The sequence below is a fragment of the Cannabis sativa genome, chromosome 1, assembly GCF_029168945.1.
Source record: "Cannabis sativa cultivar Pink pepper isolate KNU-18-1 chromosome 1, ASM2916894v1, whole genome shotgun sequence".
NCBI lineage: Eukaryota > Viridiplantae > Streptophyta > Magnoliopsida > Rosales > Cannabaceae > Cannabis > Cannabis sativa.
In genome coordinates, this window is record NC_083601.1 from 46,861,132 (window position 1) to 46,873,659 (window position 12,528).

Genomic DNA, 12,528 nt, shown 5'->3' on the forward strand with positions numbered 1-12,528 from the left:
TAGGCACAGGCCTAGCCCGCCTATGCCCAGGGCCGGGCATGTGCACGCGTGACTATTTTATTTTATACGCGTGTAAAATCGACTGTTTGAACATTATTTTCTATATTGTAAATTATTCCAAATTTCTCAAAAATTAGTAGGATATCTTAAATAGTTATAACGTATATGAATATGAAAAAAAAATTAGACTAAATTTTTTTTCTGAATGCTGAAATAAGTAAATGGTGCATCAATACATCCCTTTTATGGGGTGCATTGTAGAATCACCCTTTATTTTATTATTTATTATTACTATTATTTTGTCATTTAAGATGCATATAAATACAATGCAACTCCAATACCTAGTTTTTTATATTCTCTCTTTATTTTGTTTGGATGTTTGTAGATTTCCTTATGCAACAACTATGTTTGTTCTAATTTAGTTTGTCATTTAATTTTAAACGCGAAATGATATTTCCCTTTCAAAAGAATAAAAATGAAAAAAAGAAATAAAAAAAAGAGTGTGTACATATCACTAATCTAGGAAAATATATGTCTAAAACTGTAATGCTAAAGATAAGATTGATAATAGACATACCTTATTGATTTTGGTTCTAAATTCAAAGTTTAGGAAAACAACCAATAAATAACTAAAATATTATATTAAAATAAAAATAATGATTGTAATTATATTTAAATTATACACACTTTTTATGTTATTCCGTTTAAAATTATATTTTATTATTGAATGTCATTGACTCCTAACACTATTAATATTTAATCTGATATAGATTCAATTTGTATTAGGATAAATTTTATTGTATGTAATCACTTTTTTTTTAGGTAAAACTTTAATTTTTTAGAAAACAATCATCTATTTATAAAATTAGACCATGTATGAGGTGTAAAAAATTATGCTATATTAATAAAAAAAATAATATCATTAATTCTTAATATTGTACTTTAATATATAATTACAAAATTTGATGTCAAATTTAATATTTTTATTAAAATTATAAAAATATAATTACTTTACACAAATTTTAATCATAACAAATATTATACTAAATTTAATACAATATTTATTATGCGCTAAATTTACATAATATTTTGAAATACTATTGGAACACATATTTTTTAAATAAACTATAATTTAAACTTTGCATAACTTATTTACATCTCATCCTCTTATAAACACAAAAGTTTCCACCAAGAAAGTAGATTTTATTAAATTATTTATTCTAAGAACGAAAAGGGCATCCAAAGGCAGCTATGATGAACAGATTGAAACAGAGAAGCCAAAAAAAAAAAATTGCTAGCTACAAAGAATTATACAAATTTATTGATAATTACTATACATGTTTGTCTGCTACAAGACGAACCTTATTCAAAGACTCCTTAAATGCTTGCCAAGCAACCATATAGTGATCTTGAGAATTCATACCTTCCTCAACCACTTGCATTGCTCGTTTGTACAAATGATCAAACCACTGAACTGGGTTTGTTATATCAACATTATTAGACCCGAAATCCGGTACATACAACCGCTTAAAATCCTTCCTCCATCGCGGTAACAAATACTGAAATGGGATTTCTTCAACGCCATTATAATTGAGTACGCACAAGGCATGTCGACATAAGAAGCCTTTGAAATTGAAACAGCTGCAAATGCAGCGAATTTCTGCGCCTGTTTTGTCATATACTACTTCGAAGTTCCTGACATCCCTCATAATTTCTCCCCCCTCGCTTTCTTTGACAGTGTATGTCGCAATTGTACCATTTGTAAGAATTTGGGTTATGTTGAAACAAGAAGACATCATCACAACCTCATCTTGGAACTTTCTGAATACCTCTTTTGTATACAATTGAGAAAGTTGCAACTCATAATAGCACCTTGTTTTCAATATGGGACTCAAATCTCTTGACTCAAAATCATCAAGAGCTTCTTTCTGACGCTTCTTTTCCAAGAATATATCATAAATATCGAAAAAGTCCTTCAAAGAAGTTTTGTCGTGCACATAGCCATCAAAAATCGAGCTCACAGACTCATCCTTCTGAAAATAGGACAATCCAGCAAAAAAGATGTCTTTTGAGTAAACAGGAACCCATCGCTCTCGATCATCATAGAAAATCCGAAGCCACTCTTGATCCCTAAGTCCAAAACGCTGGATCATATCTTCCCAAGCCAATTCAAATTCCTCTACTTTTAGAGAATCGTAGACAATCCTAATAAAAAACATCTGAAATGCCTCATAATCTTGCAATGCTCCCAAGCTCTCAAGAATACTTTGCACTACATTTGCCAAACATAACCGATGGTGAGCCCTAGGAAACACCTCTGCAATTGCAGATTGCATGGCCTTGGACTGATTTGTTATGATAGTCTGAGGAGGGCGACCAGACAAGCATGTAAGCCAAGCTCTAAATAACCATATGTATGTCTCCAATGTCTCATCTGCAAGCAAACCACAACCCAGCAGAATGTTCTGCCCATGGTGATTCACACCAACAAACGCAATGAGTGGAATTTCATAGTTAAATGACAAGCATGTTGTGTCAAATGAAACTACATCATTAAAGTGAGCATAAGCAGCCCTAGACCTGGAATCAATCCAAAATACATTCCTTAAAAGCCCTTCGTCATTGAAATCCATAACATAGAAAAAGTTTGGATCAACTAGCTGAGCTCGACAAAAGAAATTCTGAATGAGTAGAACATCTCCATTTCTAAGCTTCAAGTTCAAGGACCTAGACCGATCACATTGGCTGTTAATTTCTCCTTTATTTGAGTTCGAGCTACCATAGCTAACTGTATCAATGGCAGGTGCACGGTATAACTTGATAGTTCGTACTTCAACATCAAGTGTTGGCTCCACCTTCCTTTTTGCTCCAGAATCAATCCTCTTATGTGACTTGGAGTTTTGAGCTCTTTCAGGATCAAACAAATGGTTGTGCTCAAGCTTAACTTCATCCACCCTCCATCTGTTAGATTCCACTAATCTCAATCTTATCATAGCTAGACAGCCTGTTCTTGTTTCTTTCCTACGACTGTTAGCATCTTTAACTGTTTTGAAACCCTCACAGTTGCAACAGAGTACTGCACCCCGCTTCTCTTTACTGTTACGTTTTGTCCATGACGACTTAACTCGTATAGCAAATCCAATATCCTTAGCATAGCAGTTATAAAAGTTGTAAGCATCATCATAAGATTCAAACTCCATTCCTACAACAGGTGGGGGGTAAACCTTCCTTTGAGATGTACCACTTCCGTCATCAACTAAGCTAGCATCATCCTTATTGTCTTCATGTCCGCTGCCTTCAATGTCGAATAGTTGTTCATCTACATTATTTTCATGGCCATTTCCATCAATGTCAAACAAGTGTTCATTTGTATCATCTCCATCGTCTTCATGGCCATTACTTTCAATGTCAAAATAATGGTCGTTTTTAACATCCATTCCATTTTCATGGTCATCACCATCAATCTCAAATAACTGCTCACAATCATTCTCAAGGTCATTTCCTTCCTCCTCAAGGAGATTCTCACTATTCTGGGAACCTTCATCAATCTTAAAAAAGGAAAAGAAAAACACGATCACAAATCCTATTTTCCTACACAGAATGTATGCATATTGGAATTTGTGCCCATAATCATATCATAAAGGTTGTTTTAAGCTAATAAAGTTTGACTATAATAATATATGATCACAAAAGCTTTAGCTTTTACAAAAAACAAGGAGGAACAAGACATGAAGAGCATTAATTAGAAATACAAGAAATTCTTTAGTGACATCCCAAGATTACGTTATTATCATTAATTTAGTTCAACCATTTGTCAGTAACTACCAATTAGAACAAGGAAAACGCCAATTAACTTCTTACGCCGTCATAAACGAAATTAAGGCTTAATCAATGTGCAATTACAACAGCTCGATTTCCAAACCCTTCATAAAATAATTGTACATCAAAGATTCCCTAATTTATATATTTTTCCTCACGAATTGAACAGCAAGAACTAAGAAAACGTTCATTTTTTTCCCTCGAAATTTTCCGAGCAACCAAAAAGAAATTTTACATAAATGAAATTAGAGTAGTTCAGAGAGATAGAGACTCACTGTGATATGAAGATTAGCGTTGGATGAGAGTGAGGGATCGTTCGGCGAAAAGGCGGTGTCGCCGGTCATGCTTTAGGCGGAGAACTTCGCACAAGCGCCTTCTGTCAAAGTCTGTGATTCTAGTTTTGCCCTAACACTAAGCTTGCTGACTGGGCTTTTTTCTTATATTTATTTATTGGTCCTTCAATTTGATTATATTGTCGTATTAGGTCATCAATATTTCGCTTATTAACTTTTTTTAAAAGATTTCGCTTATTTGATATTAAAAAGAAAAAGAAAATAGTTTCCTTAAAAAAATAGTTTCCTTAAAAAACAATTATATATGTTTTTTAAAAATATATGTTATTTTATCGCAAAGAATTGTCTTGGTAGTCAATTAAAGATTCATTTTTTGTTAGAAGTGATTTAAAATTTATTGTTTGTAATAATTGAACTAATTAGAATTTTTACACTTAAATTTTTTATAAGTAACTAATTATATTCTTGAATTTTTTAGGTTAGAAATTTTCTTATTAAAATTGTTAAATTTAAGAACTTATGTCTAATTACAGTTAATTATACTAACGAGGTTATTGTTAATGTACTAAATCGTGTCCCTAAATATTAAATCTATCAAATCGTACTCTTGAATTTCCTGAATTTTAATATTTTTAAATTTTATCTTTTGAACATTCATCTATGTCAAATTTAATTTTAACCACCTAAAAAATTTATAAAACATAATCTAGTACATATTAAATTCAAGAATAAAAGTACTAAATAATTAAGTTGCTAACTTAATCATTTGTACACTTTATCCATTTTTAGTTGGAAGTATGTTTTTTTTTTAGAATATAAATAAATTTATTGAATCAAACTATTCATGAAATTGTTAAAAAAATTTAATCAATAAAGCCTATTTTATGTCGACTAATTTTTCATGAATTTATCAATAAGCATCATAATCAACTAAATTTAAATATAATTAAAATAAATGTTGATGGATCAATCTTTGAGTTAGAAGGTCTTTTTAGAGCAAGTGGGATAGCTCATAGTCGTGATAGTAATGGTCGTTTAGTGGAAGCTTTTCTTATTAGTTTAGTTGATCGTGTTTAACTTACTTTAGCAAAAATAGTTAAAATTAAAGAGGCTTTGAATTAAATTAAGCGTAAAAAATTGGTAACATATTATTATTGAATATGATTATTTAGTTGTTATTCAATCAATTTATAATAAGATACATAAGTCATCTTATATTAGTTTCTTAGTTTATGATTGTTGACTCTTTTAGCTTCTTTAAATTTTATTAAACATCCTACAAATAAGGTTTCTCAAATCATTTTTTTAGTAAGACTGGTGCTACTGAACTTTTATCCATTATATTAAAAAAATATATATTTATTTTGTAAACCTAATAATAATAATAATAATTAAAAAATAGGTTTAAATATTAGTTTCTTATTTAATTATCATAATAAAATAATCATTATTATAAAATGAAAAAGTTTATAGTTAAAGCCGTTGGCTCTTTCACTTCCCACCTCGGAATCTCTAAAGCTCTTACAGCCACAACAACCAGAGAAACAATGGCTGTGGCTTGGCCTCTTCTTCCTCCTCCTCTCAATTCTTCCTCCAGTTCTCCAATTACGATCCGACCCACCTCCACAACTTCAAAACCCCAACTGCTATTCACGAATCGCACACAAAGTAGTAAAAGTAAACGAGGAACCGTGCTCATAACCAACGCCACGCCCAACAAAAACGACAATGATAACGATAAAGACTCCGATTCACCGGCTTTCAACCCTTTTGGATTCGTTACCGATAATCCCTCGAGTCGAAGTGCCATTCAGATCGAGGAGAGCCCAGCAGAGGCTGGCAATGTCGGCCAAATGCTCTATGTAAGCTCAATTTCTGTTCATAAGCTTTATATTTGGTATAGACCCAGAAATTTTTTCATTGAGTTTCGTAATTTTGAGTATTAAATTGGGTGTTTTGATTGTGTTTAGTAATTATTTTTGCTTACTGCTTTATGGGTTTGAATTCTAGAGGACAGAATATAAAGGGAAGGAATATGGTTCCACAATCAAATCTGGAAAATTGAGATGGTTTGTCAGAGAAACAGGTATGAAATAAAATATTGTTTTGAGTCTTAAAAAAACTTTTATAAGAAAGAAATTTGCCAAACTAACAACGTGAAAATGTTAAATTAGCAAAATAACCATATTGAATTTATACTGATGGTCGCACAGTACCATATTGGTCAATTTATGATCGTATAGTTTAATTTTTGGTAGCTCGTGCGACCAAGCATGGTTATTTTGCTAGGAAGTTATTTTGAATGTGAAGTTTTTATATTTTTGTTGTGAATTTTGATCAGGGTCGGTTGATAGCCGAAGAGGAACTATTGTCTTCCTTCATGGGGCTCCAACACAGTCCTTTAGCTACAGAAATGTCATGTCTCAGGTCTGACTTGATTTCATTTTGACCTCACTATGATACTTATCTTCACTCAGTGATGATTTCTTTGGTTTAATAATGGATTATGAAATTCTTTTCTTGAGTAGTTGTCAGATCTTGGATTTCATTGCTTTGCACCTGATTGGATAGGATTTGGTTTCAGTGATAAGCCACAGCCGGGTTATGGATTTGATTACACAGGTTATATTAACGTTAGTGGAGGCATTACTAGTTTACTTATATTCTTTATTCTTGCTTTGGCAGGGTGAATTGTTTTAATATTGTTTACTTCATAACAGTTTAATCTTATGTACTTTCACAGAGAAAGAGTTCCATGATGGACTTGACAATTTGCTTGATGTACTTGGTGTCAAATCTCCTTTCTATCTAGTTGTTCAGGTTGGTCTACTCCCCTAATAGAACAAACTATAGCTATATGTCGAAGTTGTTTTGATATTAAGTTTTGAATGCTGGTTGGATTTAAGTTTTTTAAAGATTACCAGTTATTTAGTTCCATATTAATTAGCTGTCATGCTTCGTTTGAAGGGGTTTCTTGTTGGTTCATATGGATTGACATGGGCCTTGAAAAATCCAAGCAGAATATCAAAGCTGGCGATTTTGAATAGTCCATTGACTGCTTCATCTCCCGTTCCAGGATTGTTCCAGCAACTAAGGTTAATAAACAAGAAAATATCATCTTTTTCAATCATACAAATAAAGGGTGCATTTTTTTCCTCAATTCTAGTCTGTCATTTCTATTTTTATTGTTATAACTTAATCATAATCAAATATTAGTTTTTTCATTTTCTTGTCTCCTTACAGAATCCCCTTCTTTGGTGAGTTTACTTGCCAGAATGCTATTATGGCGGAGCGCTTTATTGAAGCAGGTAGCGCGTATGTATCCAAAAGCATATCCGAATCTTACCATAAGACCTTTGGTGTCCTCTCTCATTTTCATTCATCGAAGTCTTGAGAAATAACCTGTTATTAACTTTTAACAATGTGCTTTCTTAATTTTTACCAGATATGTCTTAAAGCTGGAAAAGGCTGATGTCTATCGGTTACCATACTTGTCAAGTGGTGGACCTGGTTTTGGTTTGTGATCCATTTTTACTCTGTAAAACTCTTAGATTCACTTGACATGGTCTTTAATACATTTCGTTGCTGCTAATCTGTTTTTCCCATTTTGTATCAAATGAAAATGCTTTCATTGTCTTTTCTCTACACATGTTTCCCAAGAATTTTTTAAACTTTGGTTAGTCAATTCCCAAAAGACAAGCATTTTATGACTACCAAGAAGCATCTCTTATAACATTCTGGTTTGATGTTATTGTGTTGATTTTTCAGCTTTGCTTGAAGCTGCAAGGAAAGTTAATTTCAAAAGTATCTTAACCCAAATAGAAGACGGTTTCGCATCTGAAAGGTATAAGTTTAAAAGCTACAATTATCATTTACATCGGTTCTGGTTTACATGTTAAACCAAAAAGATTGAATATTTATTAAAAAAATAATGTTTACATTGTGTCACTTTCTGCTAACTATTTCTGAATTGGGCTTTTCAGATGGGATGCACCAATATTAGTTGCATGGGGATTATCAGACAAGTATCTGCCTCAATCTATTGCAGAAGAATTTCAGAAAAGAAACCCTTCTGTCAAACTTAAGTTGATAGAAGGTGCAGGGCACATGCCTCAGGAGGACTGGTAAATAAGTCTGCTCGCTCTGGTTTCTCAAGTTTTCATGTAAAACCTTTTCTTTTTTTCATCAAAATTTTACATTTCATAACAGGCCCGAGAAAATTGTTGATGCTCTAAGAGCATTTTTCTGAAGGTCAACACATAAGAAGGTATAAAAGACTTTCTATAGAAATTGTTCCCAAATAAACTCTGTATACAAAGATTCTTTACACAATTTCTAGACTTATTTTTTATAATCTTTTGTTGCTCATATTGTAGTTTGCTTCTTCTGAAAAGGCATGGGACAACAATTGAAAGTTGGATCACTCTGCTAACTTGAATCTATTATGCTTTGTCTTCTTGTAATTAGTACGTGTATATAATGCCTTTTAATATACATTCAGAAAATGCAGTGAAAGACAAAAGTTTACCGTATTTGTCTTTATATTATTCAAGCAACAAGTGTTCATACAGTTAAGTTGTGGTTGGTTTATCTTTGATGATAGATTCAATCTCTCCATTGAAAGAAAAAAATAATCACTGACCAGAAAATAGGATTTCATTCCCCTACTTTTCGATTTCATTCGAGTACAAAATACACCAGAGTACCAGTTTCATGGCAAAGAGCTACGAAACTAAATACGAAGGGGAAAAAAAACATCCGTACACCCATTTCTCCTCATCATATTCTCCAGAAAACGACTGGCATGGCTGTTAAGTGGGCTACCTACTTAGATTTCTTCTTGCTCTTTTGATTGGATAGAACCTTTTTCTTTCTTGACTTTCCTGCCTTGGATGGCTTACCATCTGTTTCTTTCTTAGATCTCTTGTTTTTAGCATTATCCTCCTCCTCCTCCTCCTTGACATCATCACCATTATCATTCTCTTCATCATCACTTTCTTCAGATTTTCTTTTCGCTGGACTCTTCTTCACTTGACCCTGGGGCTTCCTCCCTTTCTTTCCTTTTGTAGCTTCAGCATTGTTATCTTCATCAGCTTCTGGTTCATCTACATTATTGTCGGCATTGCCATCTCGGTTTCCTTTGCCCCGAGTACTTTGTTTTCTTTGTTTACTGACTTTATTTGCAGCATGATTTCCGATTTCCTTTTGTAACTCAGGTACAAAAGCAGTTGTCTAAACAATTGTACAGACCAGTTAATAGAAAAAATACGTTTAAACAAACCACAAGTGTGAAATTCTGTTTGGAAAATGACTTACCCTGCCACGAGAAGTGATAAACTCAATTTGATTCCCTGCATTGCAATGAACATCAAGTTAATCCAGTAGGCCAATCGAAACACCTGCGTTCGAAGAAAATTTATGCAGTAGCAATGCATACAAAGTGATCAATCAATAGAAATATCTAATTAGCCGCTTGCCATTGGATATAATTATGTTAAAGATCAGAAGCCAAACCATCAATAAAAGCCTCGCCAGGCTTCTTTTCACGGGAGTGAAAAATCCAATTACTAGGAAATTGACTACTATCTGCTCCAACTTCCACTGCTTTTTCAATAACCTGTAAAATGAATTATTGGTCAAAATGACCTCAAACATCAACAGTTCCTTACCATTAACTTTTCCGGGCTTTTTGCCCCATCGATAATGAAACAACCATTCAAGTGGAAAGCGGCTAGACTCTGCATCAACTTGAACCGCATAACGAACAACCTACAGTCATCATTCTCTATATTCACAATGGATTGTGTATTTCTAGAGAAGAATTTTAATAGTTCAAGAACATTCAGGAATAAATTTAATCTCCACCTCCTTGATGCATTTGTTCAACGTCGCACAACATTCCCTGGACAGTGTAGCAGCAGGTTGTTCTGGATGAATTCTTGCCTGCATGTATAAACAGAAAAACTCAAATTAAAAGGTAACAAGGGAGCTGGAAAACGGCACTTAACCGCCAAATGAGAAGCTAAATTATGTAAAAATGAAAATGTATAAACAATACCAACAAGAATTTCGGATGATGAAAATTGTACTTACTTGGTATAGCACCTCATCTGCAATCCAATTCCCAATACCTGAAATAAAACTCTGAAAAAATGAACAAATAATAACATAGGATTAGAAAAGATATAATAAACTCAGTACAAAAATCATGAAATAAAAGAAAGAAGAAATTTTTTTCCAATGAACTGAAATTTAACCAATCTAGATAGTACAAAAAGATAGCATAACTTTTGATTTTGAACGCAGAAACAAAAAAACTGGATTATAAACAGAAATGAAGAACTAAACTAACCTGATTGAGCAACAAAGCCTTGATTGCAACTTTCTTCTTCTTACTCAATGATGCAACTAACTCATCATCCGTCATCGGCTCCAGGAGAGCATCAGGACCAAGTTCAGATATTGGAGGCACAGACGCAGGCTGTAAACAAAGACAAAATTAAACATGTTGTCTTCCCACTCAAAAGTAAGAAAACTTTAAATCTTCATTCATCATACATACATCTTTCAGCAATCGGACTTTAGCGAATCGCCTCTTGTCAGTGAAAGAGAACTCCATTCCACCATCTAGCTGCAAATAAAGTGATAGTTTCAGAATAGAAACTACAAAATCCTTCAAAAGTAGATGTTATAATAAAATACGAAATCAAAAGCCTTTTCAGTTAGCTCTAATTTCTGATGAAAAAAGTTAATTTGTTTTCTCTTATGTGTAAATGCAAATAATAAAACTATTTTGATCCCATTATATGCCAAATGCAACATGGAAAATCCCCATTTGTAGAGCAGAAAAATTCTTACTTCTACGAAAACCTTGGAATATTTGGAAGGCCACTGATCATCTTCCTTCACAGCAGACCTGTAAGTAACCAATAGAACCATCAAATGTGAACTAGTTCATCCCAATACCATTGTTAAACTCATCATAACAAAAATACATTATACACAATTATAAATACTAAATATACTTCCATTCCCATAAACATTCCTTGATTACGAGTAGAACCCACAACCCACCAATGCTTACCTCTTATATTTAGTAACAGCGACTCCCTTTATGTATATAGCACCCGCCATTCCTAAAATCAAATAACCATAAAGCTCAATCTTCAAACTTTCAAAGAAGGAAACAAAAAAAGAACAATGACGCTATTAGAAGTTAGAACAACTCTGCATTGTTTTATTAGGGTTTTTAAAACAAAATATACCGAATTGGAAGGAAGGGAAAGGAGGCGAATCAAGCTGGAGCCAGAGGTTCTTGCCCTTACGGTGAGCGGCGACGATAGTCTTTCCCAAAAGCGCAGCCTCGAAGTCTGAGGCGGAGACGCCATCGATGACAATAGAGTCGTCAGCTACGACCGACTTCTTGATCTTCTTTCCAAGGCAGTTTTCCTGTATGGCCCTCCGGGCCGCCTCCACCTCCGGTAGCTCCGGCATTTTGGATGTTGTTCTGGGGTTGTGGTGGTGCCCGTTGGTTCTGGTTCCCAACTGTTCCGTACAATTGATACTCGGAAGTACACGCAACGCAATTCTCTCTCTCGCTTGGCGCGCTTTTTCTTCTCTAGCTCGTTGGGAAGTAAATGGGCCAATATTGGGCCTGGAACATTATGGGCCTATAAGTGTGTGATTCAAAATGATGGGCCTAAATAATTCTCAAGTTATTTTCTTGGGACTATTTCAAAAATACACAAAAAAAAAGGAAACTTACAAAAATACTGGAATTTTGGTTAACTTTTACAAAAATACTGTCACACGAAATTTTTTTCAAAAATACTGTGTTTTTATAAAACACTAGTAAAACACAAAGCAGTATAACTCAAAACAACAGTAGAACACTAGTAAAACACCAGTAGAACACTAGTGAAACTTAACACAGTATACTGCAGTATGAAACTTATAAAAAAATACAGTAAAAAAGTAAAAAATACCGTCTGACAGTATTTTTGTAAAAAAAATAGTAAAAGTTAGTATACCACGTAAATTTCTCAAAAAAAAACTAAAGATACGATTGTACGAAATTTTAAATATTTTTACAGTTTTTAAGATTTTATTTACATAAAATACGATCTTTTGATATATTTTTATGTTGTATTCTTATTATTTTGTTATTATTTGTATATTATATTTTTATGTAATTTTTTTTTTATTATTTTTGTGTTATTTTTATAAACACTGTGAAAATGTTAAAAAAAAATCTTTAAACTTAAGACAGTAATTTTTTTTACCAAAAATAGTGGTTTATTTAAATTTTCCTATTTTCTTTTGTTTCTTATAAAAGACATTTTATCATGTAATTTGACAATGCGATTTTAAATACTTTAGTAAAATTAGCATGTGTGTTTTGACACAACTTTGATTA

General features: G+C 32.8%; 3 protein-coding genes across 9 annotated transcripts; 1 reads left to right on the forward strand and 2 right to left on the reverse strand.

Annotated features, from left to right (window-relative positions):
• Positions 1–1,294: 1,294 nt before the first annotated feature.
• LOC115707873 (protein FAR1-RELATED SEQUENCE 8) lies at positions 1,295–4,293 on the reverse strand. The gene is made up of 2 exons (XM_030635962.2): positions 4,095–4,293; positions 1,295–3,548 (listed from the first exon to the last, which is right to left on the reverse strand). Exons 1-2 carry the CDS (start codon positions 4,161–4,163, stop codon positions 1,332–1,334), a joined length of 2,286 nt encoding a protein of 761 aa, XP_030491822.2. The 5' UTR covers positions 4,164–4,293; the 3' UTR covers positions 1,295–1,331.
• Positions 4,294–5,551: 1,258 nt separating this feature from the next.
• LOC115707875 (uncharacterized) lies at positions 5,552–8,682 on the forward strand. Its single transcript, XM_030635967.2, has 12 exons — positions 5,552–5,974; positions 6,123–6,198; positions 6,454–6,539; positions 6,641–6,734; positions 6,856–6,932; positions 7,080–7,207; positions 7,356–7,427; positions 7,558–7,628; positions 7,881–7,956; positions 8,096–8,236; positions 8,322–8,379; positions 8,489–8,682. Exons 1-11 carry the CDS (start codon positions 5,570–5,572, stop codon positions 8,359–8,361), a joined length of 1,266 nt encoding a protein of 421 aa, XP_030491827.2. The 5' UTR covers positions 5,552–5,569; the 3' UTR covers positions 8,362–8,379; positions 8,489–8,682.
• Positions 8,683–8,750: 68 nt separating this feature from the next.
• LOC115707874 (formamidopyrimidine-DNA glycosylase) lies at positions 8,751–11,771 on the reverse strand. 7 transcript variants are annotated; one of them, XM_030635965.2, is made up of 11 exons: positions 11,378–11,771; positions 11,197–11,248; positions 10,971–11,028; positions 10,675–10,743; positions 10,465–10,593; positions 10,206–10,256; positions 9,978–10,055; positions 9,826–9,881; positions 9,627–9,729; positions 9,429–9,463; positions 8,751–9,344 (listed from the first exon to the last, which is right to left on the reverse strand). In XM_030635965.2, the coding sequence occupies exons 1-11, from the start codon at positions 11,604–11,606 to the stop codon at positions 9,218–9,220; spliced, it is 987 nt and encodes a 328-aa protein (XP_030491825.2). In that variant the 5' UTR covers positions 11,607–11,771; the 3' UTR covers positions 8,751–9,217. The 7 variants fall into 7 exon arrangements, with proteins under 7 accessions (XP_030491825.2, XP_030491826.2, XP_060974161.1 ...); XM_030635966.2 differs by having other exon boundaries at positions 9,627–9,713; positions 9,782–9,881; positions 11,378–11,770; XM_061118181.1 differs by having other exon boundaries at positions 9,020–9,344; positions 9,429–9,511.
• Between the last annotated feature and the right edge of the window lie 757 nt (positions 11,772–12,528).